At 37.4% G+C, this 23,482-nt stretch overlaps 3 protein-coding genes across 4 annotated transcripts; 2 read left to right on the top strand and 1 right to left on the bottom strand.

The window, feature by feature from the left end:
- The first annotated feature begins 92 nt into the window (after positions 1-92).
- On the top strand, positions 93-10,685 carry LOC111470585 (protein EXECUTER 1, chloroplastic). Of its 2 annotated transcripts, none has more exons than XM_023116140.1 (12): positions 93-662; positions 917-1,033; positions 1,212-1,277; positions 1,746-1,852; positions 2,547-2,628; positions 4,818-5,564; positions 5,683-5,806; positions 5,892-6,064; positions 6,133-6,207; positions 6,325-6,417; positions 6,535-6,697; positions 10,241-10,685. In XM_023116140.1, exons 1-11 carry the CDS (start codon positions 258-260, stop codon positions 6,625-6,627), a joined length of 2,082 nt encoding a protein of 693 aa, XP_022971908.1. In that variant the 5' UTR covers positions 93-257; the 3' UTR covers positions 6,628-6,697; positions 10,241-10,685. The 2 variants fall into 2 exon arrangements, with proteins under 2 accessions (XP_022971908.1, XP_022971907.1); XM_023116139.1 differs by having other exon boundaries at positions 10,226-10,685.
- A 1,526-nt stretch (positions 10,686-12,211) lies between these two features.
- On the top strand, positions 12,212-15,890 carry LOC111470587 (fructose-1,6-bisphosphatase, cytosolic). The gene is made up of 3 exons (XM_023116144.1): positions 12,212-12,718; positions 14,082-14,478; positions 15,301-15,890. Exons 1-3 carry the CDS (start codon positions 12,305-12,307, stop codon positions 15,699-15,701), a joined length of 1,212 nt encoding a protein of 403 aa, XP_022971912.1. The 5' UTR covers positions 12,212-12,304; the 3' UTR covers positions 15,702-15,890.
- A 1,056-nt stretch (positions 15,891-16,946) lies between these two features.
- On the bottom strand, positions 16,947-20,368 carry LOC111470591. Its single transcript, XM_023116151.1, has 6 exons — positions 20,198-20,368; positions 19,475-19,520; positions 18,987-19,101; positions 18,714-18,775; positions 17,520-17,641; positions 16,947-17,268 (listed from the first exon to the last, which is right to left on the bottom strand). Exons 1-6 carry the CDS (start codon positions 20,297-20,299, stop codon positions 17,230-17,232), a joined length of 486 nt encoding a protein of 161 aa, XP_022971919.1. The 5' UTR covers positions 20,300-20,368; the 3' UTR covers positions 16,947-17,229.
- Between the last annotated feature and the right edge of the window lie 3,114 nt (positions 20,369-23,482).

Genomic DNA, 23,482 nt, shown 5'->3' with positions numbered 1-23,482 from the left:
CGGGATCCCGTGAGTCCTGAAAATATAGTTTTTGATGAAATGAGTCAACAAATTTGAAGGAAAAGAGAAGAAAAAAATTCCATATTTTTGTGTTTTGAGTTTCAACCCATAAACATCCTTATCCTCTCTCTTTCTTCGTATAAATACAGACATGAAATCACAAGTTCATCAAATGGGTATGGCCAATTTCGCGTTTTTCCACTCACCCATCTTTTAGTTTCTAGCCTTTCACTCCCCAGATACGGTCTCATCCATCCATGGCTTCCATTTCTCCACCCACTCCTCACCATCTCTTCTTCTCCACTCCCAAATTCCATTCCCCAACTCCATTTCTGAAACCATACTCATCCTCTGCATCTCCTCCGCCATCCCAATTCCATACCATCTGCCACTGCCACAACCCCGATTCTCCCTCTCCCTCTCCCTCTGATCCTTCCCCTCTATGGGTTTGGGGCTCTTCACTTCAAGACCTCTTTCAAACTGCCGTTACACGCTTCGACTCTCTGGTGAACCACCGTAGCGACGGCGTAAAGGACAATTGTTCTGACCGTGGGGTTCTGCACGAGAAAGATGTGGACGATGATTGGAGCTGGGATTGGGATCGCTGGCGCAAGCATTTTGATGAGGTCGACGAACAAGAGCGCCTCGTTTCTTTTCTGAAGGTTATTTTATTTTGATTTCCCTGTAATTTGTTCGAATTTGATGTGTTGTTGTTTGGGGCTTTTCTCGGATCTTTCTAATTTAGCTTTTGAAATTATTAGGATTAGAATAAGAAGAATGGGTTTTGTGCAATTTAATAGGAAGATAAGGATAGGGCAGTGAGTGGAATTCCGAGGAAAAAGGTTCATAAAGAATATGGCAAGAACAATGAAGAATTCCCTTACTAATTTTGTTTCGTTTTTCCTTTCCTGCGCAGTCGCGCTTAAGGCATGCGGTATATGCAGAGGATTATAAGGATGCTGCCAAACTCAAGGTGGCGATTGCGGCTTTGGCTACAAACGATACTGTTGGCAGAGCGATGTCTCATCTTCATGTTAGAAAATTTCTTACTCTGCTCTGGAACATATTTCCAATATTCCAGAAGTATTCATCAGCTGGAATTTGATTTGTTTTTCAACTTGGTTGGATCACCTAAGAACTAGAAGTATTCCATTTATTGCTTCAATGATATAGTTGTCCTTTTCTTACACTTCCTCTTTTTTCTGTCGTAGAGAGCTATAGAGGAGGAGCGGTATCGGGATGCAGCCTTCATTCGGGACAATGCTGGTGCTGGGTTGGTGAGATATTCAAAGAGCTTGAAATAAAGTGCTTGTATTTTAGTCCCCTTTTTGCTGTAATATGTTCATCCCCACCCCCTTTACTCAGTTGTTTGGCACTTGCAATTTGCATATACCCCGAAAACTTTTTGGTCGATCGGTTTTAGAAGCTCATGTAGTTCAAGCTGGGTGTACTTGCTTGTTCATTTCTATTTTCTCCCAAGCCTAGAACTAGTCGCTATTTCTTATGGTCGTAACTCACAAACCCTCTCACAGTAGTCAGCCATTTTCTAACGTATTGAGAGTTTTGTAATTAAATATAAGAGAGAATTTTGAATTTCCAGTGATCTTTTTCAAATTTTGTTTACGTGTTATGCTGGTCTTTCATGATTGAGTAATTAAACCTCGATATTCTTCTAAACAATCTGAAACAATTTTTATATTACTATGTACATGTATGATTTTCTCCGTTTGGTTTCTTCTTCTTAGGTTGGCTGGTGGTCTGGCACTTCAAAAGAAAATCACAATCCTCGTGGTCTAATTATTCGAATCACTGCTGAACATGGTAGATACATTGCAAGAAGTTACAGTCCTCGGTATGATCTTCATTCTTTGTTGTATTGCATTACTTTCAACTTCTTTTTTTCTTTCTCTATCTCTCTAGCAATTATGCATGTGGTTTTTGTTTAACTCTCATCTCGAGAAGGTCATCTACTTTATAAAACTGCACCTGCCCCCCTTTTGGTCAGAGTGTGTGTGAATTTTTTCGTTCCATTGTCCTTTGATTAGTGGAACCCTTTATTCCTATTATTGGAAATTGAGCTTTAGTTCCCAAATGCTGTTCTGCAGTAAGAAAGGGTTGTTTTTTTTAGTGTGTTAATGCTATTTTTGTGGCAAGCTGGTGTGTGGGGTCTGTGCGGTGCGAGAAACAGTAGAATCTATTCTATGCAGGGAGAGAGAGTTTCAGCAAGTGATGTTTAGCATTTTGCTAGATTCTCAGTTTCTCTCTTGGCCTCAGTGTCTAGGCCTTATTGTAATTTCTTATTAGGTCTTATTTTACTTGATTGGAGCCCCTTCTTGTATTTGGCTTCTTTTTGTGGGTTTTCTTTCTTCCTTTGTATGCCTGTGTATTCTTTTATTTTACCCAATGGAAGTCTGGCATTTCATAAAAAAGGAAGAAAGAGCTATTGTTTGATGTAAAGTCTCCATGATCCTTGTTCTTAAAGACATTTGATTAATTTACTGCTGCAACTAAGAAAATATTGATCTTTTGTTTCTCAACTTTCTCAGGCAGCTTACTACGGCTGCAGATGGTGTTCCCTTGTTTGAAATATTTCTTAGAGTGAATAAAAAGGGCGAATACAAACAGCAGGTATCTATCTTACAGCATCTAATGTTATGTGCTGTACGAATCAAAATTTTTCTTTCATATGATTACTAACAAAATATGTTTATTTAAACCGACTGATATGATATGGTGGGCTAGCTGTGAGTATTGTAGAAAGGGTCCTAGTGTGTTGGTCCAATGAGTTCCGAAATCTATTAAATTAGGCACCTATTAGATAATTGATTCAAAATTTGGTGGCATCCTAGTTTAGGGTTTAACTTTAGAGGCTGGCAGTCATCATAGTAAGAATGGCCCCTTGGAAAATGATCGTGCGCTTCCAGGAGGATGGAGAGATTGAGGGGGGAGATCCTATCTTTCTATGCCTCTCTCTTGTCTCAACCTATAGAGGCTAGACCCTTTTTGGAAGGATTGGACTAGATTCTATCACTACCCAGGTTTGTCTACTTTAGATGGGGAGAAAGCTCTTTCTCCCCAGAGGAAATCAAAAAGGTGATTTCGATAATGATAGGAATAGAGCCCTAGGCTTGGATGGCCTTTCTATGGCCTTCTTCATGGATAGTTGGGAGAGGGGGGCATTTGGAAGGTCTTTTGTGAGTTTTATGAGAGAGGGGTCTTCGACAACTCCCTTAATGAAACTTTCATCAATCTTAATCTTAAGAAGGATTGGGAAAGAAGGGTGAGTGATTTCATACCTATTAGCCTGGTAACTGGTGTTTATAAAATTATTCTATAAAATTATTACGGAAGTGTTGCCTAATAGATTGAGAAAGTTCCTCCCCTCTTCGATCGTTGAAGCCTAGGGTGTGTTCCTTTAGGGTAGACAAATTCTCAATCAGTCTCTTAATGCTAATAAAGTGATTCAAGATTATAGAGCTCGTAAGAAATAAGGGGATATCTTTATGATTGATTTTGAGAAGGCATATGACCACGTGGACTGGAAGGTGTTAGCTAGAAAGGGTTTAGGTATATATAGAGATCCTGAATTGGACTTGCTTTTGTTTTGTGAAATATTCGATACCTATCAATGGTCGGCTGAGGGGTAGGATTTGTGCTTTGAGGGCTTAGACTGGGGACCCTCTCTCGCTATTCCTTTTCTTGCTTGTGGTGCATGTTCTAAGTAGGATCATCTCTAAAGGTGTGGTATCTAACATTCTTGAAGGGTGTGAACCTGATAAATTATTTAGGTGGGCTGCTTTGGTTGGGTATGAGGTTGGTTCATTTCCTTCTTCACCTGGTCACCCTTGGCATAATTCGACTAGTAGTCCTTAGTGGGATCCTATTGTGGAAACGATTCTAAAAAAGGTTGGCCTTGTGGAAAACAAGTTTTTTCGCAAAAGGTGGTGACAACTCTCATCCAATCAGTGAAGTGGTATTCCTCTTTACTTCCTTTCTCTCTTTACAATTCATGTGTCTGTGAGTAATACTACGGAGAAGCTTATTAGAGATTTTCTTCGAGAGGGGGTGGAGGAAGGGACTGGGTTTTCCTCTTTCTGTCTGTTAATTTTTAGATTAATTGGACTTAGTTGTCTATGAGTTCTAATTTTTTCAAAAATTTAAGTTTAGTCCCTTGGACTTAGTTGGTGTTTGCTTGATTTTGGAGCTTATTGTTGGTTTTAGTAGCATTGTTCGGTAGATTGAAGTTCTCGAATGATTTAAATCTTGAAAGGTTCCTTTTATTGGAGTATTGTGGTTACTTCAGGGTACTACTTAGGTACTTAGGTTGAAGCAGTTAGACATTGAAGCTTTAGTTGGTTCAGTTTCCTTGAGCAAAGAGGGTTAGTATGTGTTAAACGACATTGTTGTCGAACTTCAAGTTAATGAATGAAATTTAGTGTGTTCTCTAATTTAGGCTGAAATTTGGGAGCATTATGTTATTGTTAGGGGTTGACAGGTCTAACGATGTGGCCGTTGTTAGGTTCTATGTCTCTCTTCGGTCCTTGGTGGTTAAAGTTTCATGAAATTATCCTTATATCTTACTTTTCTTGATTGGAGCCATTTTTACCTTAGTTTGGCTCCTTTTGTTTGCATCCTTTTTCCCCCATTGAAAGCTTGGAATTGCATAAAAAAATTATTCCTTATATGATAGATTATGCCCATGCCCATGTATATTCTTTTTCATCATGGTTAGTTTTAGGTTGAATCACTTAGAATCTGTTTCCAAATGTTATAATGGCTACAATTGGCCACTTAAGGTACTTTTTTGGGATGTTCAGGCTGTCTACTTGAAGCGGAAAGGAGTTTTCTCAGATAGTTCAAATGGTTCATCTAAAGGATTAGATTCACCTAGTCTATCGAATCCTTTAGACCCCATTGAAGAAAAAGATGATCTTTTCATTGTAGGTGGCGAAGAAGCTGAAGATGGTGACATCAGGAATGGAGACTCTGATATAGCTGTTGGATTTCCCGTCTTTCAGGATATTTTGAGAGATATGATTCCTGGTGTGAAGGTCAAGGTTTTGAAGCTGACGACCCCTGGAAAGATGGACAAAGACATGATATCTAAGGTGATCGAGCAAATAATTGAGGAGGAAGAAGATGAAGAAGAGGAAAACGAGGAGGATGGAGAAAGTGAGAAAGATAGCGACTTCGAAGATTTGGAAGTAGAAGCTAAGACTAAGGATGACCAACAAGAGAGAGATGCTGAATTGGATGCTGATGACGGTTTCCTTGAAAATCAGGGACGAAACGAACTTGCTGTCAAAATCATTGTTAGCGGCTTAGTGCAGAAGCTTTCTAGTGGGTTTTCTTCTAAAAATGTACTCCGAGTACCTGCTAAGTTAGAAAAGAAGGGGCGTTATTCATTTTCTTTCTCTATTGAGAATGATGTGAACAAACTGGAATCTATCGAAAAGGAACTAAGTCCAATGGATAGGAAGTCCAAGGCCCGAGGTCAAAGTAGTATTGACCATGTTATGCTCGATTTAGCCAAATTCGTCGGCAAAGAAAAGATACCGTTGAAGGTTGGTTTGAAATTCTTGCATGTTAATATTGTAGTTGTTGGTCAGTTTTCCAATTCTTAGGTGCCAATTTTATTTATTTATTTATTTATTTTTGTGCATTATGAACTTGTTTTTTCAGGTACTTAAAGATTTGAGTGAGTTAATAAAGGTATCCATCAGCCAGGCACAAAACTATCAACCTCTTTCTGGATCGACAAATTTCAATCGCATTGAAATACCGACTTCTTCCGATCCTCTAAGTGGTATTATTTTTCTACGGTTCTTATTCCATTCAAGTATAGAAAAAAGCTCAAGTGGAAGCATCAACGAGAATTCGTTCCTTTTCAGGACTATACATCGGCGCACATGGAATATATACATCAGAAATTATTCATCTACGACGCCAATTTGGTCGATGGCAAGAGGATGGAGGAGGGGATAAGGAGCCTTCAAAGCTTGAATTTTATGAATATGTAGAAGCCTGGAAAGTTATTGGGGATCCATATGTACCAGCTGGAAAGGTAATTGGTTTACTTTGACTTTCCATTCAATGTCCCGTGGTATTGACGGGATGGTCATGGTTTTCCAGGTGGCGTTTCGTGCAAAGGTTGGAAAAGGATACCAGCTTCCTCATAAAGGGATCATTCCCGAAGAATTTGGAGTGGTAATTTTTATTCTTAATCGACTATTATTTTAAACCGTTATCCTTATCTGCTCCGTTTTGATCTTCCTCTTTCTCCTCTCTTTACTGAATGATCTCGTGGCACCTTCATTTTTTTAGATTGCTAGATATAAAGGACAAGGAAGGCTAGCTGAGCCAGGCTTTCGCAATCCTCGATGGGTCGATGGCGAACTTGTTATTCTTGATGGAAAGGTATGGAGTTCTCCATTTTTCTTGTCTTCGTGATTGCTCAATCAACGGCTGTTATATATTCGGATGATTTTGTTCGATCTGTTACCGAGCTTGAGAGTAATCTATGTTCTTATGCAGTACATCAAAGGGGGACCTGTTGTTGGATTTATTTATTGGGCACCTGAATTTCATTTCCTGGTGTTTTTCAATCGGCTGAGGCTGCAAGAGTAGATTTCATTTTATTTTAAACTGAAATCTCAAGTTCGTCCATTCATTTGTGCTTCCCATCGATTCTGTAAGGGTAAGATCATCTCTCTAACTTCAAAACATCTTCACTTGCATGGTTCAGGTTCCTTTCGTAACTCGTTAAAATACGCTTTTTATTTTTTTCTCTTTAAATTTATCAAGTTTTTCGACATATTACTAGGAAGTACGAACACACTCCACTCCGACACATGTCAGTGATGCTAAACAATGTGTGTCTATATTCTACATTTTTAGAAACTTATGTGTCATTATACCTATGTCGTATTGTGTTTCATGTTTGTGTCGATGCTTTTTAGATGTTTAAAATGGGTGTCGTGGCACTCGTCTAGGTGTAGTTCCTTGGATAGCGAGGGATCCAAGTGAGGCACGCTCACTAAAACACACAGAGGTGCCTTAGTGAAAGCGCGCACACACATCAATGTGCTTTCAAGTGTCCATTTTATTTTATTTTATTTTATTTATGAGGAATCTCTTAAATTCTATTAGGAAATCTATTTTTTCCCTCAATTTCCACAAAAACTCCATATTCTACTATAGTCCTTAACTTTGTTAGCGTTCTCTTTCTAAACGCTTAAGAGATAGAACTATTCAAGATGCCCCTTTCAAAACCTTTCTATCACCTCCATGGAGTGCTTGTTTAATATCCTCCAAAGTGAAAGACGTTACTAAAACGTCCTTTTCCCTCTTAGAGATACGACTCCCATCAATGCCTGTATCAAAAGGTTTAGGATGCACTTTTGGACCATAGAGATTGGAGAAAAAAGAGAGGGTTCCTCGAACCCTCTTCCACGCTTGAAAAAAAACAACTTGCATAGTCCAATCATTGAGCCTAAAAATTTCTACACCCTAGTTTAGTTCCCTATCCTTCGCGGAGTTTGTGAAAAGTCTTCCGCAAGCTTCACGAAATTCCAGCCAGTGGTGATCTTTCTTTTATCACTTAGCTTAGGAGCCGTGCGAGATGAAAGTCTCATGCACGGTTTTGAATGAGAAAAAGAAGTGAGAAATCCTCTTTTCAACTCTGACTCTCCTACTCCAGTCGTTGCTTTTCTTTCTGTTACTTCGAAAGTAGCTGCTTCAGCTTCAGCCACTCGAATTTTCGAAGTCTATGGGCCCAATAATGTTCCTACTTCTGCTGCCACTAGCCACCTTGTGGAAGAAGGAAGTGTTGCAATCCCCATAGCCCATTTAACCTTGGCTTTTTGCTTCAGCTTTAGCAAATTTCAATTCAAGAAAATGTTGCTCGACCTTTAGAGTATTAACCAAGTGGCCCTTGCCCATTATTTCTTGTTTCTTAATTTTAATATATCCAAAAACCTTTCTATTTCAAAGTTTAAGGAACTCTTTTAAAGACCTCAACTTCCCTATAAAATCATACCCTTCCCATGTACCTAGGATCGTAGCATTTCACCACATTGGCATGGGGGATTTAAAGGAAAGATGTAACAACTCAAGCCCACTGCTAGCAAATATTGTCCGTTTTGGCTCGTTACACATCTCCGTCAACCTCATGGTTTTAAAATGTGTTTACTATGGAGAGAGTCTAGCCCTACTCCAACCAATGCCTCGCACTGTCCGGTGACTGGCTCTGATACTATATTTAGGAATCACGGACCTCCACAATGGTATGATATTGTCCACTTGGAGCATAAGCTCTCATAACTTTGCTTTTGTTTTTCCAAAAATGCCTCGTACCAATGCAGATGTATTCCTTACTTATAAATCAATGATCAACCGCTTAATTAGCCGATGTGGGATTCTTCTCCCAACAATCCTCAACAATCATCCCCTTGAACAAAGTGCACTTTAGAGCCTCTCCTTAGGCATATGGAGCCATTGAATAGTCTCTCTTTAATTGAGGCTCAACTCCTTCTTTTGAGCCTTGAACAAAGTACACCCTTCGGTTGACACTTATAAGTCACTTTTGACTACGCCTTCGAGACTCACAACTTCTTTGTTCGATATTTGAGGATTCTATTGACATGACTAAGTTATTGGTTTGTTACGTATCGTCGTCAGCCTTACAGTTTTAAAACACGTCTGTAGTGAGAGGTTTTCACACCCTTATAAGGAATGCTCGTTCCCCTCTCCAACTGATGTGGAGCCAAACAATCCATCCCCCTAGGAGTCCAACGTTCTCGTTGGCACACCGCCTGGTGTCTAGCTCTAATACCATTTGTAACACAGCCGAAGCTCACCACTAGCAAATATTGTCGTTGTGCGTCATCAACTCACAGTTTTAAAACACTTCTACTAGGGAGAGGTTTCCACACCCTTATAAGGAACGTTTCGTTCCCTTCTCCAACCAATGTGGGATCTCACAAGGAAGATCATAAAATAGGGAAGATCATAAAATAGGGTAGAAGTGAGATCCCCACTAATCCAAATGGTTAGGAAAAGGGCCATAGTTGCCATAGGGTACCAAGTAGAGGAGAAGAATCTGGCGATCTCCTAGAAATCCTCAGCACTTGACTCAGCTCATTTGAAGATTCCCTAGTTTCTTTCGTTGCAAAATTTCCACAGAACAGTAGTCATCGAACAAATTGGATGATGGGTTCATGAGAGCTTCGCTTCAATAGATTGAGAGGTAAGTATTTTGAAGTCCTTCACCGTTTTGTAAGTTGTAGACTCATCACTTCTATTGTTCTGTAGAAGGATTGCGCTGACATCCCATTAATAACCAAGAGTAGGACTTGCTTGGACTAATGCTTTCTATGCTATAGTCCTCAAACATCACGTTTGCGGTACGACCGCACCGACATCATTACTGCAGTGTTTACTTGCGATGGGGCAAGACTTTAAGAGTGAGGGTTACTTGGAGAGCCCTTTATGTTTGAGGAAACCAAAACCTTGGTGTTTAATCGGGATGGGGCAAGACTCTTGATGGTTTTTGGCTCTCTTTCAAGGTCGTTGGGATTCGTCAAAAGATGATCTGGCCTATGTTTTCATTGAGTTCTTTAAGAGAGACATGGATGTCATATTACTATGAATAAATTCCTTCCAAAAAAAGATGAACATGTAAAATTAGGGGTTTTAGGTAATTACTTCTGATACTAGCTTTTGTGAAGCTATCTCTAAGATGTTTACCGAAAGGACGAAAAAGATGTTTCCGAGTAACATATCTTCAGTGCAGGCGATTTTGTGGGTGCAAGTTAAGGCACGTTATGAAGAAAGACAGCATGTCTATGTGAATATCTAGAATTTCTTATTATAAAGCCTAAGTCCACCGCTAGCAGATATTGTCCTCTTTGGGCTTTCCCTTTCGGGCTTCCCTCCAAGATTTTTAAAGCGTGTCGGCTAGAGAGAGGTTTTCACACCCTTATAAGAATGTTTCATTCTTCTCCCCAACTAATGTGGAATCTTACGCTTACAATCTCTTATACATAAGAAATAAGGTCTAACAAGGTAGGCTAATCTTGTCTAACTTTCCTAATTTGCTTTCTTACCGACGTACCCTAACTTCGACACTTATTTTCGACTCTCTCCTTTAAAGTTGGGTGAGATGGGTTGTATATTTGCAGCAATCTGATACCGATCATTTTCTCCCCATTTTTTTCTAATGCAGTTATAGCAATTTCAGATGTTCTAAAGCCCTTGTTTATTAAAGATAAGCAGTGTAGCAAGCAAAGCGAGCGATTTTGTGTTTATCCAACTTGATCACCAAAGCTTGGTTCACGCCAACGTTCGAGTCTCGTAATCACTTCTCCTTTTCCGGGCAATTCTTTCCATGCTTGTACATATTATTAATCTGTTCTGTTGCTTAATCAATTCTTAACCATCAAGTTTTGTGGTGATATATAAAAACAATGCTTGTGATATCATTTGCTTTAGCTGTACTTATTTGCAGTTGTAGATATAGATAATCATTTTTAAGACAGGATATCCAGTTTGGAGTCTGGAACAAGAACACCGCTAGATTCATCTGTTCATACCATGACAACTGTTGTATTAGTATGAACAATGTTTACCCCATTTGTAATCTTCTCTCCTTGTTTATATTCATCTTTGGTTTCTGCAGAGATATATATCATGTTCTTGATGGTTCTTGTTATAAAATAAACAGGTTTAAGTTCATTTCTTGTTGAACATTTCAGAATTTGATTCATTTTAGTTTGTGTTAATTATGGAACAAATTGATATCAGGGCTTCAAATGTGTATTAATTAACATGTTTTTTTTTTAAATTTTGAAAATTATTCGCATTGATCTCGAGTCTGTATATTGTGGCAAAGTACTATTTTTGTTCCAAATACCGTTGCTTGCAGCCATGCGTCGGATATCCCGGGTTTTGCTTGCTTGTCCGTGCTTCCCATGGCCACCCGTTCCAAACTTGTTTTTCGATGCACCTGATTTTATCATAGGGCATCAAATAATATGTTGATGACCCATGTGATCAACTTTCTAGGCACTAGTAGTTTAGAGGTAGAATAGTACCCGGCCACGGTACTATTCTACCTCTAAACTACTAGTGCTTTTTGTTTCAAATAGCATTGCCTGTGGTTGTGTGTCGGATGTTCTTGTCATACTTGTCTGGTGCTCATGGCCAATTGTCCTTTTTAAACCCTTTTTACTTACAATTTTTGTTATGCATACAATGTATGACTATTCACCAAAATCATGTATACACCAGATAGAGCTAGGAGTCTGAGACATACTAAACGCGACTCAAGAATCCATCCTACATTAACATTCTCCGCAAAGTTCGATTTTTACACAATTAACTTATCGCACTGCCTTAAGAATACAGTTGTTACATTTATCTCCTAACACGGGTGTTTTCAATTTAATCTTTAAATCTTTTTAAATTCCATTTTGTCTCTCTATAAATTTTAGCATAAAAAAACTATTGTATTCATCCTAATTCTTCTACTAGACCACTGGTACTCCTTTTTTTCAAAAAGTATTGCTTGTGCTCGAGTGGTTGGAGTCCTGGTCATGCTTGTCTAGAGCACGTTGACCATGATCACATGTTCGTTCCCAACCCCTTTTACTACAAAAAGTCCAGATAACTCTGTTTTACTCTCTAAGACAGGAGAGATAGATGTAGATATAGTTGAACTGTACATTTTGTTTATTAAAGAGTTGTTATTAATAAAATTTTAGTTGGTCATTATACACTCATAGTTACTTCTCGAGAAAGATAGAGAACAAGTGAATTCCTCTATAATACTCTAGTTCAATTGCAAGGATTCTTAAAGGTAATTGAACGATTAGGAATAATTCTTTTTTTAGAACTCATTAATCAACCTCCTGAAACAGAGCTTGAAAATGTGTGAAGAAAAACAAAATTTCACCAAAATTTTACCATAAAATTCAACGTTCTATGTTCAACTCTTCAGTCTGACCTCACTATTGTTAAAAAAAATGGTTCACCTACTCTTTGTTATAGCATACTTTAATTTTTTTTATTTTTTTATTTTTTATTTATTATTATTTTTTTCTATACATACATCATATATATATATATACATATATAATCCCATTGCCACCATGTTCATCTTACCCAACCTATATCATATATATATATATATATTATAATCCCATTACCACCATGTTCATCTTACCCAACCATGAAATTCCCAATCCTCCGCCCATTATGATCCCATCGACTTCCGTCAAATCCAAAACCAATCCAAGTCTATACTATGCAATCCACAAGTATTCTCCCTTTCAATCCCCCCCTTTCTTTTCCCCCAAATCTTCCTCGTTTCGCCCCAATAATCCGCCATTTCCCCTCTCCTTCCAAGCTTCGCGTGCCCATATCTATGGCTTCTTCGCCTTCTGGGCTCGCCGTCGGGTCGCGAACAGAGACTATTTCGAGCAGGACCGCCATTGATGGCCTCTATACTTTGACCGACTATGTGGGAAAGGACGGGATTGGTTTGGGAGATGATTTGGTGCTGCTGTTGACTCATATTCAGTATGCTTGCAAGAGAATTGCAGCTCTCGTCGCTTCTCCCTTCAGTTTCGATCTTCCAAATCCGGCGGGTTTGGCTGTCGGCGGTGGAGTGGTTGTTGGAGCGGAGAGGGATGCACCCAAGCCGCTCGACATTGTGTCTGTAAGCAAATTTCCATCGATTGTGGATATTGATTGAAGTATGAATGTTTATTACTCTGTTTTTAGTGGTTGAATTTAGAATGCATTATTTTCTGAATCTTATAGTCCTCGAGGTTGAGTTTCTTCGATTGTTCTGGTTAAGGTCAAGATTAGTTCTATCAACTGAAGAACAATGGATCTTTCAGTTTCCATTATATGAGCTCAAGTTCAGCTTTAGCAGTCTCGTTGCCTCTGTCTAGTCGTTGAATTTTGAATGCACTGTTTACTAAAGCTAATAAACATTAGGCTTGATTCTGTTTCAGTGTCCAAATTGCTCTGGTTAATGCCATTTACTCAGGAATTCATAACCAGGATTTTAACAGGAAAGATAAATTTGGGGACTTCTTAAAGACTTGATTGTCCTCTTCAAAATGAAATTTTAGGGACGAAAACTATATTTTAACCCCATTCTAGTAATGCACCACAAGTAGATATTGTCCTCTTTGAGTTTTTCCTTTCGGGCTTTCCTTCAAGGTTTTTAAAACGCGTCTGCTACAGAGAAGTTTCCACACCCTATAAAGAATGTGGGATCTTGCAATCCACCTCCTTCGGCGCTGAGTGTCCTCACTGACACTCGTTCCCTTATCCAATCGACGTGGGACCCCCAATCCACCCCCGAGTCTGTTAGGGAGAGGTTTCTACACCCTTATAAAAAATGTTTCATTCTCACAATCCACTCCCCTTTGGGGCCCAGTATCCTCGTTAGCACTCGTTCTCTTCTCCAATCAATGTGGGACCCCCAATCCACCCCCTTCGAGGCCTAGCATTCTTGTTGGCACACCGCCTCATGTCCACCCCCCTTCGGGGCTCAGCCTCCTTGCTAACACATCGTCCGATGTCTAACTCTGATACCATTTGTAGTAGTCTAAACCTACCGTTAATAGATATTGTCTTCTTTGGGCTTTCTCTCAAGGTTTTTAAAACACGTTTGATAGGGAGAGATTTTCACACCCTTATAAAGAATGTTTCATTCTCCTCTCCAACCGACGTGGGATCTCACCGCTTTCAAACTCTAATTGTTCTTAAACTGTCCTTAATCCTAAAATTGTTTAGAGAAGTGATTGTTTGATTTGTACTCAGAAAGACCATCCTAGTTATATTATAACATGAAGATGCAATAAATAAAAGTTACATGATCTTGTATGATATTTTGAGGAATTCTGAGACATAGAGGCCTAAATTCCAAACTTATAACTTGCCAAAATATTCAAGATATTATTGCTTGAGCTTTCTAGTTTAGCAACTCAGGTGTTCGGCTATCTTTGCAAATACATCCTGGAGAAAGAAAAACTAAATTCTGGGAAACATTCTCTCTTTTTTTATAGAATGAAATCATCTTATCATCCCTTAAAAAGTCTGGAAAAGTTGCTGTGATGGCTTCAGAAGAAGATGATGAGCCAGTTTGGATTAGAGATGATGGTCCATTTGTGGTGGTAACAGACCCGCTCGACGGTTCTCGAAACATCGATGCATCGATACCTACTGGCACAATTTTTGGGGTTTATAAACGTCTTGTTGAACTTGATAACTTACCAAGAGAAGAGAAGGCCGTGCTTAATTCTCTACAGAGTGGAACTAAACTTTTGGCAGCTGGATATGTTCTCTACTCATCAGCTACAATACTCTGTGCCAGCTTTGGTTCTGGGACACATGCATTTACACTGGACCATTCAACTGGAGACTTCATTCTTACTCATCCTCATATCAAAATCCCTCCTCGAGGTAACATGTCAGGTTCCATGGCTCCAAATATAACACAATATTGATATTGTTGGATGAAAGTCCCATATCGGCTAATATAGGGAGGAATAATCATGGGTTTATAATCAAGGAATACTATTTCCATTGGTATGAAGCCTTTTGAGGAATTCCAAAGCAAAGCCATGAGAGCTTATGCTAAAAGTATCATGGGTTTATAATCAAGGAATACTATTTCCATTGGTATGAAGCCTTTTGAGGAATTCCAAAGCAAAGCCATGAGAGCTTATGCTAAAAGTGGACAATATCATACCACTGTGGAGAGTCGTGTTCATCTAACAAACACATTAGCCAAGGAGTTTGTTAATGTTAATAAAATGATTATACTTAAAGTAGATTGGAGCACTTTTAGACTAGCAGATTTTTGGAGTATTAGAATGTAACGGTCCGAGTCCATCGCCCAAAGTGTTAGTGGGGTGATATCGAGGCAGGTCTAACAACCTTCCAATTAAGGAGTTTGTTAATATTAATAGAATGATTATACTTAAAGTAGATTGGAGCACTTTTAGACTAGAAGATTTTTGGAGTACTAGAATGTAACGGTTCAAGTCCACCGCTAGCCGATATTGTCCTATTTAGGCTTTTCCGTTTGGGCTTCCCTTCAAGATTGGAAGAGGTTTCCACACCCTTATAAAGAATGTTTGTTCTCCTCCCCAATCGACATGGGATTTCACATATATTTCTTTCATATCCTATTATTGAATTATGAACATCTCATGAGACAACGTGGGGATCTTTGGACCTTGTTTCAACTGCTTTCTTTTTTTTTTTTTCTTTTTTCTTCAGGGCAAATATATTCCGTAAACGATGCGAGATATTTTGATTGGCCAGAAGGATTGCGGCGATATATCGACACAATCAGACAGGGAAAAGGCAAAAATCCAAAGAAGTACTCTGCCCGTTACATATGTTCTCTGGTTGCCGATCTCCATCGAACTTTATTGTACGGCGGAGTGGCAATGAATCCAAGAGACCATCTTCGTCTAGTATATGAGGCGAACCCTCTTAGCCTCCTTGTCGAGCAAGCCGGAGGCCGAGGCTCAGATGGTAAAAACCGAATCCTTTCAATGCAGCCAGGTAAGCTGCATCAAAGGCTGCCTTTGTTCATGGGGAGTTTGGAGGACATGGAGGAGCTTGAAAGCTATGGAGATGTACAGCAGAAAGTGAATCCTGGTTATGAAGTTTGAATGAAGCTTCAAACGTAAGAATCAAGCTTCAAAAAGGTCAGTCAGTCTCTAGATTTTGTGTTCTTCATCACTTATATTCCAGTGGCTTTGCATATGCTTTACTGGAAAGTGTTTATATATATATATATATATAAACTGTAGAATATTAACAGTAACTTCTGAGAGCATGTGAATTATAGTTAATTGCAATCTGAATATGATGTTCTTTTACTGGTAGAACAACATTTAGAGCTTCTATTGAAGATCCAAACAATCCATATTTGGAACTCATTCACAGACTTTGTGTATATTTTCTTGTATATAAATGTGTTGTAAGCAATATATATATCATTAGTGCTTCATTAATATATCAACCCTCATTTATATCATTAGTATATTAGTAGGACATTTGTATTCATTAAAAGATGTAATTTTAAGAGTAATCTACTATCAGTAGTACGTCAATATTGACTTCAATTCAATATTGATATACATGTGATATACAAATATTATCTTCATATATATTAATTGATATACTGCTGAGATACGCGTACAATATATACAATATTTCGTACATATATAATTAATAATATAAAATATATTTGATATATTATTGATGCTGATACACGTAAAATATATACAATATTTCGTACTTATACAATTTATAATATAAAATATATTTGATATATTATTGATGCATTCGATAAACGAAATATACAGTATATCAGAAATACGAAACATGAAAATAGTATAATTAAAAAACACAAATATAATAGTATATATTCATCACAATTTTACTTATAATTATACCTTCCAATATTTTAATTACAATAGCAAAATAAATAACTTTTTGTTACATTTATGTTTTTCCTCACATTCGGATGCTAGATTTTTAGACCGCTCCTACTTTTTGTCATCACATAAATCGATTGATCCGAAATTGTGTACACGAGAATTTTGTAGCATCATGACAAATGTGTATTTATGACAATTATGCAGCTGAATAGAATGGTAATCGGATGTATGTAATTTGGCTGAAACAATTGTGTAAACTGAACTGAAATTGTACAAAAAGTCATTGCAAAGATATTGTTGCAAGTTTTACAGAGGATAAGGGTAGAATTTACCAAAGATGTTAGTCTGAAGGTGTCATCCTACCGTTCGTGAGGTCGGGCCAAGGAACCTGTTGTCGTAAATGTATTACGACACTGGAGTTGATGGTTAGCTCTTAACTGACATCGTAGCTAAAATTCAATCGTTCAAAAATATCTCAAAGATTTTGGAAGATTTCTATTATGGTTCAGAAAAATACCCTTTTCTCACTTTATCCCTAAAAATTTAACCGTGGTCGTTTTTTCCCATCATCAAAATGAATACAGATATCCATGACTAACTTTTATTCTCCAAACCACCGTCATTTCAACTTTCAAGCATAGTATATTCCTATCTACACGTTTAAATGTTGAGAAAAGAGTAAACCATAACGTCGAGGTTTCACCTGTGCTCGTGTTCATGGAGATTGCAGATGTTTCACTCTCTTTGTGGTTGGCTAGCCATCAACGCTTCTCAGGCGGGCAATTAAGTCATCCTGCACCAGGTTGGTTGGTTGGTCAAAGAATTCTCAAACACACCATGATCAATAAAGCTTGGAACTTGGAACATGTTCCGAGTAATTTTGCAAAATATCACTCCAAACCAATTTTGATGATATGAAAATTGCATTTAAAAGTATAAAATTAAAACAATAACTCGATTTGAAAGGGAGTGATCTTAAACAACGTTTTAACTATTTCAAACTTACTTATTAACTAGATTAATTACAATATAATATATACTTGCCTTCCTTCCTTTCAGCGAAAGGCCTTTGGCCTTGAGAAGGGCACGCAGCCTCTCTACGGTCAAACTCTGTAGATTCTTACTCGGTGTTGCACTGTTTGATGCTCCTGGATGCATCATAGCCACTATAATCATCACATTTGGAACACAATTCTAATGAAACTATAAGCTGATATGTTTTTTTAAAAAAAAAAAAAATAGTTGAAAGATATCATCCCTTGAATGGTTTTTTTGTTAGGAATCATGGATCTCCACAATAGTATGATATTGTCCACTTATTTTGGCTTCCTCCAAAAGGCATCATACCAATAGAGATATATTTCTTATTTATAAACACATGATCGTTCCCTAAATTAGCCAATGTGAGACTCCCTCCCAACAATCCTCCCCTAGAACAAAGTACACCATAGAGTCTCCCCTGAGATCTATGTAGCCCTCGAATATTTTTCAGATATATCATAATACTTATTAAACTGTTGGACATATTTCTAGACGTTAATCACCAGAGGTATGATATGCTGGGATCTTGGGGTGGGACCTTTTCTCTTTAATATGTAGAACAACCATTATCTATAATACGGGAAAAGTATCACTACCTATATATTATAGGTACAGAACTTTTTACATATGGTGGATAATGGTTCTACATGTTGAAGAGAACAAGTCCCCACCCCGCTAGGGGAAATTTCTCTTGTTTTTTCACTCAGGAGGAGTCGGCACATAGGTATCACCTTTTTTCTCTATACACACAATTAATTTAGGAGTCCAGGAAAGCACCTGATCTATATAATGCTTAATAAATAAAAAATGTTGGGATGTTGAGATAATTCGGGAGGTGGGTTTAAGAGTTGGTGAGGTTTAATACTTTTGTTTGGGCATTGGTCACTAGACTGTTTCGTAATTATGACATTGGTCTTGTTCTTTTATATAGGAGTCCTTTTTGTAGCTAGCGTCCGACCCCTTTTTTTCTTTGGACTTGTTTTTGTGTACGCCACATTTTTTCAATAAAAGTTCGGTTTCTTACCAAATATATATAACTCCTATAAAAAATATTAGGAATTCATAAGAAAATAATTTTAGATAAATAAAAAAGACACAAAAGCAGGATTTAGCTAACTCTCGTGAAGAACATCTGCAAAGAGTAATGAGTCAGTCAACCGGTCGCTACTTACTAGTACATGATCGACCATAACATACCTTTGGTTGAACGTACTTGTACAGCCCTCTTTGCTCTGCTATCTGAAATTTTTTCACCAGCCCTGGAAATATCAGGGTAGCATAACTAAGACTCAATACTAGGTAGATACCAAAACCAAATTATGTATTAAGCACATGTGAAGAAACGCCAATCCATTGTTTGTTTCCAATACCACATAAGAAAATGCAACAAATCCAACAGTTTCAACTAAAAATGACCAACTAGCAACCTAAAAAGATCATCCTTTTATTTTCAAAGAAGGGTGGCGGTACCTCTTTCGAGAAGACTCGGCTGCAGCTACTCCCTTTCCATCCTTTGAACTGGAATTTTTAAGCATTAAAGATCTAATAAGTATATTCTGCTGGTTTGTCTTTATTTCTTGATCCTCTGGATGCAAAATGGGTGTAAAGATTTACCACGTTTGGCTGTGTTCATAATAGGTAACTTGGCAAAATAAATATAGCTCTCGCAAAAAGGAATATAGCTGCATCAGTGTACGTTCATAAAATCTATAAATTAACAAATCAGCAACCATAACTACAAGAAACAAATTTCCAGTTCCAAAGTTCGTAGAGCTCTGCACAAGCACTATGATTATCCTTGTTATTTTCTTCCTCAATTCTTGTGTACATCAAATATCTGATGAATAATGGTTCATTCTTAAATACTTGTGTTGCATCATGGTATGCCTACAGTCTTATGTACTTAAATTGTTACATTATGTTTCGTAAAACGAATATTTAGAGAAATAAAAGTTAACCTGGGGGTGAGGTATCATGAAGGCAGATATAGACTCGCATACTTCCCTGCACGAACATATTGAAAAACATATTGTTTCAATATAGATACTAACCACGATAAATACACACAAATGACTAGAAAGTACCAAAGGGAAAAAGAACAAGGAAAAGAAAGAAAATACATTGATTTATAGGCGATGATTACACAAAAAATACCATCATACCATAATGTGGTTATAAATCTTCCAACATAATGGCACGCATACATCCTACAGTTGAGACTAGATCGAAAACGAACTCAAGAACTCAAACACTCTAATCACCAAAATGCATTTTAACAAAACCTAGCCATGGATAGATTCAAAACTTATTAAGTTCTTATACCTGTAAACAACTGGTCCTTGATCACTAACATTATGGAAGCCTAAAAATGGCATTAGGCAACCTAACAGCATCCCTTAAAAGCACGAGAGAAGCTTAAAGCAATCTTTTATAATTTAAAACGTAGATAAATTCACTCACTCCTGAATGTGCGAACAGACTCAAATGCAACACAAAATTGTATAACATCCGTGGCTTCAGGTCAAAATGATCGATTAAACTATACATAATTGTTCACTAACTAAAATTTTCCTAATGTAAACGTACCAAATATGAGAAGAGGATACACAAATTTGGAACAGAACAGAACAGAAAACAAAAGAGCAAGGTTTCAAAAGAGAAAAAAGTGCAAGAAACATTACCGGATTGGAGGAAGGAACGGTGGAGGAGAAGTAGCCATGGGAAGGAAGGTCGCCGAGGAACTTGGAGGCTCCGGGAGCGGAAGAAGAAGCGGAAGACGCCATGGCGAGAAACCCTTGGACAGTAGAATCTAGAAAGAAAGAAAGATGATCAGTCAAATCTGTGTTGAGAACTTTGCGGCCTGCTCGCTCTTCTTTATATCAAATCATTACATTTATTACATTATTATTTGGGATAATACAATATTTTTAGCACAAAAAAATAAAATCAATTGATAATTGATATAATAATAAATATGAATTGCAAATATTGTGGAATTTAGTATCGTATAAGAATATCAAACCCGACGAACGAAAAGGCACGGGTGGTCGTAAATCACAAGCTAACTGATTAATGAAGAATTGGGTCAGTCGAGCTGCTTTGAAGAACTCGGGTTTTAAAATTAGCTGGAAACTGACTATGAAGTTAGGTTGATAAACGAATTGGGTCGTGGGTGTACTAAACATAACTGAAGGGTTGGGTCTTTAAAGCTAGTTGGAGACGAGTTGTTGGGTTAGGTTGATGGACGAATTGGGTTGTGGATGTACTAAACATAACTGAAGGGTCGGGTTGTTGTTGGAGTTGACTAGGTTGTGAATTGAGCAGCTCGATTGTTGGATCTACTAGACGAGGCTGATCTTTACTCGTAGGTTGTTGGGTTGACCTAATCTAGTAGATCCTTTCATCTTTGCTCGACCGCTCAGGTCTATCTTCAAACGTTCCTTTGATGATACTTCAACGAATTTCTTTCTTACAGTGTTTCTCATTAGTGTATCACCACATTTGTGACAGAGAGAGTGAAGCATTGAAATCGACTTTGATTTTATTTAGAATTAAATAATTCTAAACATTAAGCAAACTTATACCGAAAAAAAATATGGAGAAGTTCTTGCTCTAGCTCCTTTAACAAACTCTCTCTACCGCTCTCCTCATCTAGTCTCACGTTTGCCGTTAAAAGTCAACCGGTCTTCTTCCTACACAGGTAACAACCTACTTATATTACCCTGGTCTTCCGAGTAGGATATGTAATACGTCCGACTTTCACTTCTCCAGCTCTAGGGGCACCTTCTCACCCCTGATTCACCTCTTCAACATCTATAAAAAAAAGTCCATAACTCATGCCCTTTTTTATCTGATTCGATAGGGCTCTTCTAGAGTCAGAGCCCCCTAACTTAAAAGCTTAAAAGGGCAGTTGCCCTAATTGATCCACCATCCCCGCGGATGCTATGTTATCCGAACTCCCAACATCAATGATCATCTTTGCACTGGCCAATTTCGACATAGATTCAGAATACTGCCTTCCGTCTCCTCCTCCTTTCTGCTAACGTTGACTCACGTTCTTGAAAATTTCGTTTCAATAGGCTCCACATGTCTTGACCTTGTGTCTGAGTTATAACAAGGGAAACTTTATAGAGAAAATAAATAATTTAATCATTAGAGAAGCTAAAGCAAGAAGATTAAAGAGCTGACAAATCTTTCTTCCGATAAGTTTGTTTAATCTTTAGTTTTGTTTAATTATAAATAAAACTCGAATCATTCCCAACAATATATTTCATATAGTGGAGACATTCATAAGAAATAATAACGTTATCGGTAATTAGTCTATCAATAATATTAGCACTTTGGTTGACAAATATGACTTGATCAAGAACGTCATATATCCTAATTAGTAAGTCTCACCTCGTCCATTTTTCCTTTATATATGTTGTTCGGTTGGATCTTTTGGACATGTTCTTAGAGCTGTTTTTTGTTATCGGAGGCAATCGAGATGAGTACAACTACTATTTCATCAATTTAAAGTGTGATGTCACAAGTTGGTTGGGGAGGAGAAGAAAACACCCGGGTGTGGAAACCTTAACCTAGCATACGCATTTTAAAGCCCAAAGAGGACAATATCTGATAGTGGTAGATCTGAGCCATTACATAAAGTGTTTTAAACTAAATTAGAGGATTATTCCAGACCATTCGGCAAATTAAGCCCTCTAACATGTTCTTTCTCGATGTCGTGGACCCATCTAAGTTGACTCAAATCACAAAAGATAGATCTAGACCAACACAATAATAATTTTACGACCCTAACTTAAGTCAACCAACTAAGTGGCTTTACTATTGTCTTGGTTGGATGAATTGAATGAAGTATGAACAACATGTATAAACAACATGTGCTCTAATGTTCTAATGGTCTGTGTTATGCTGACTTGTGTTATGTTGATTTATATTATGACCTATGTTATGATATGTTATATTGTAAGTTAGGTTATGAGATGTTTATGTCGTGGATTTTGGTATGACTTCCATATCATATGATGCATAATACCTCTATATGATATCTCATGCACACTACGTTAGCACGTTAAACTTCAGGATTACGAAATAATGTTATGCAATGCATGTATTTCATGAAAGTATTGTTTATGAAAGAACGAATGTACAATGAGCATCATACATTTATGTCATGATTTAAAGTTACGAGGACCTTGTGTATTTTTGTATGTCACGTGCATTAGGATGTTTATCCGTTATGATGAGTACGAACGCATACATTACGATATCTATCAACGTCATGATATTATGTGGGCTCATTTCTCTTGTGGGTTCGACAACATGAGTGTGCACTAGCTGAAGGACAAACCGACCGGGTACGTATGCATCTGCCTTGGGTGCAGAAACATGAGTGTGTGTGTCGAAAAGTACTATACATCCAATTTTTGCCCGATTGAAAAGCAGTATTCAAGGGCATTAAATTTTTTTATGAAATAATAGATCTACCATGATTGATTGTGTATGCATTTCCTGACCCAATAATGATGTTTCTTGCTAAGCATTCCTTGAATAGTAAGACACCTGTGGATAAATGACGACTTCACGGTGACGACCAAGGGACTGAAGTTAGGATAGATGCATTCATATTGTTTTTCTTTCGTAGCTCTTAAGTTAGATTAGGGCAAAAAAATTCAAAAATACCCTTAACCATTAGGTTTAAAAAATATCCATGAAATTTTAAAAATACCAATAATACCCTTTTACTTTAATAGGAAAAAAAAGTTAAAAAATAAAAAACATTTATTAACATCTCATAAATGGTCTTCCAACATTTTAAATTTAAAATTATTTTTATAGTTTTTAAAAAGTTTTTAATGAGATAAATTAAACTAGTTTTATTTATTTAGCAAAAAAAAAAAAAAAAAAAAAAAAAAAAAAAAAAAAAAAAAAAAAAAAAAAAAAAAAAAAAAAAAAAAAAAAAAAAA

This window comes from Cucurbita maxima, unplaced genomic scaffold, assembly GCF_002738345.1.
Source record: "Cucurbita maxima cultivar Rimu unplaced genomic scaffold, Cmax_1.0 Cma_Scf00046, whole genome shotgun sequence".
NCBI lineage: Eukaryota > Viridiplantae > Streptophyta > Magnoliopsida > Cucurbitales > Cucurbitaceae > Cucurbita > Cucurbita maxima.
The sequence above is the reverse complement of the archived record's forward strand: the minus strand, read 5'-3'. Positions and strand labels throughout refer to the sequence as shown.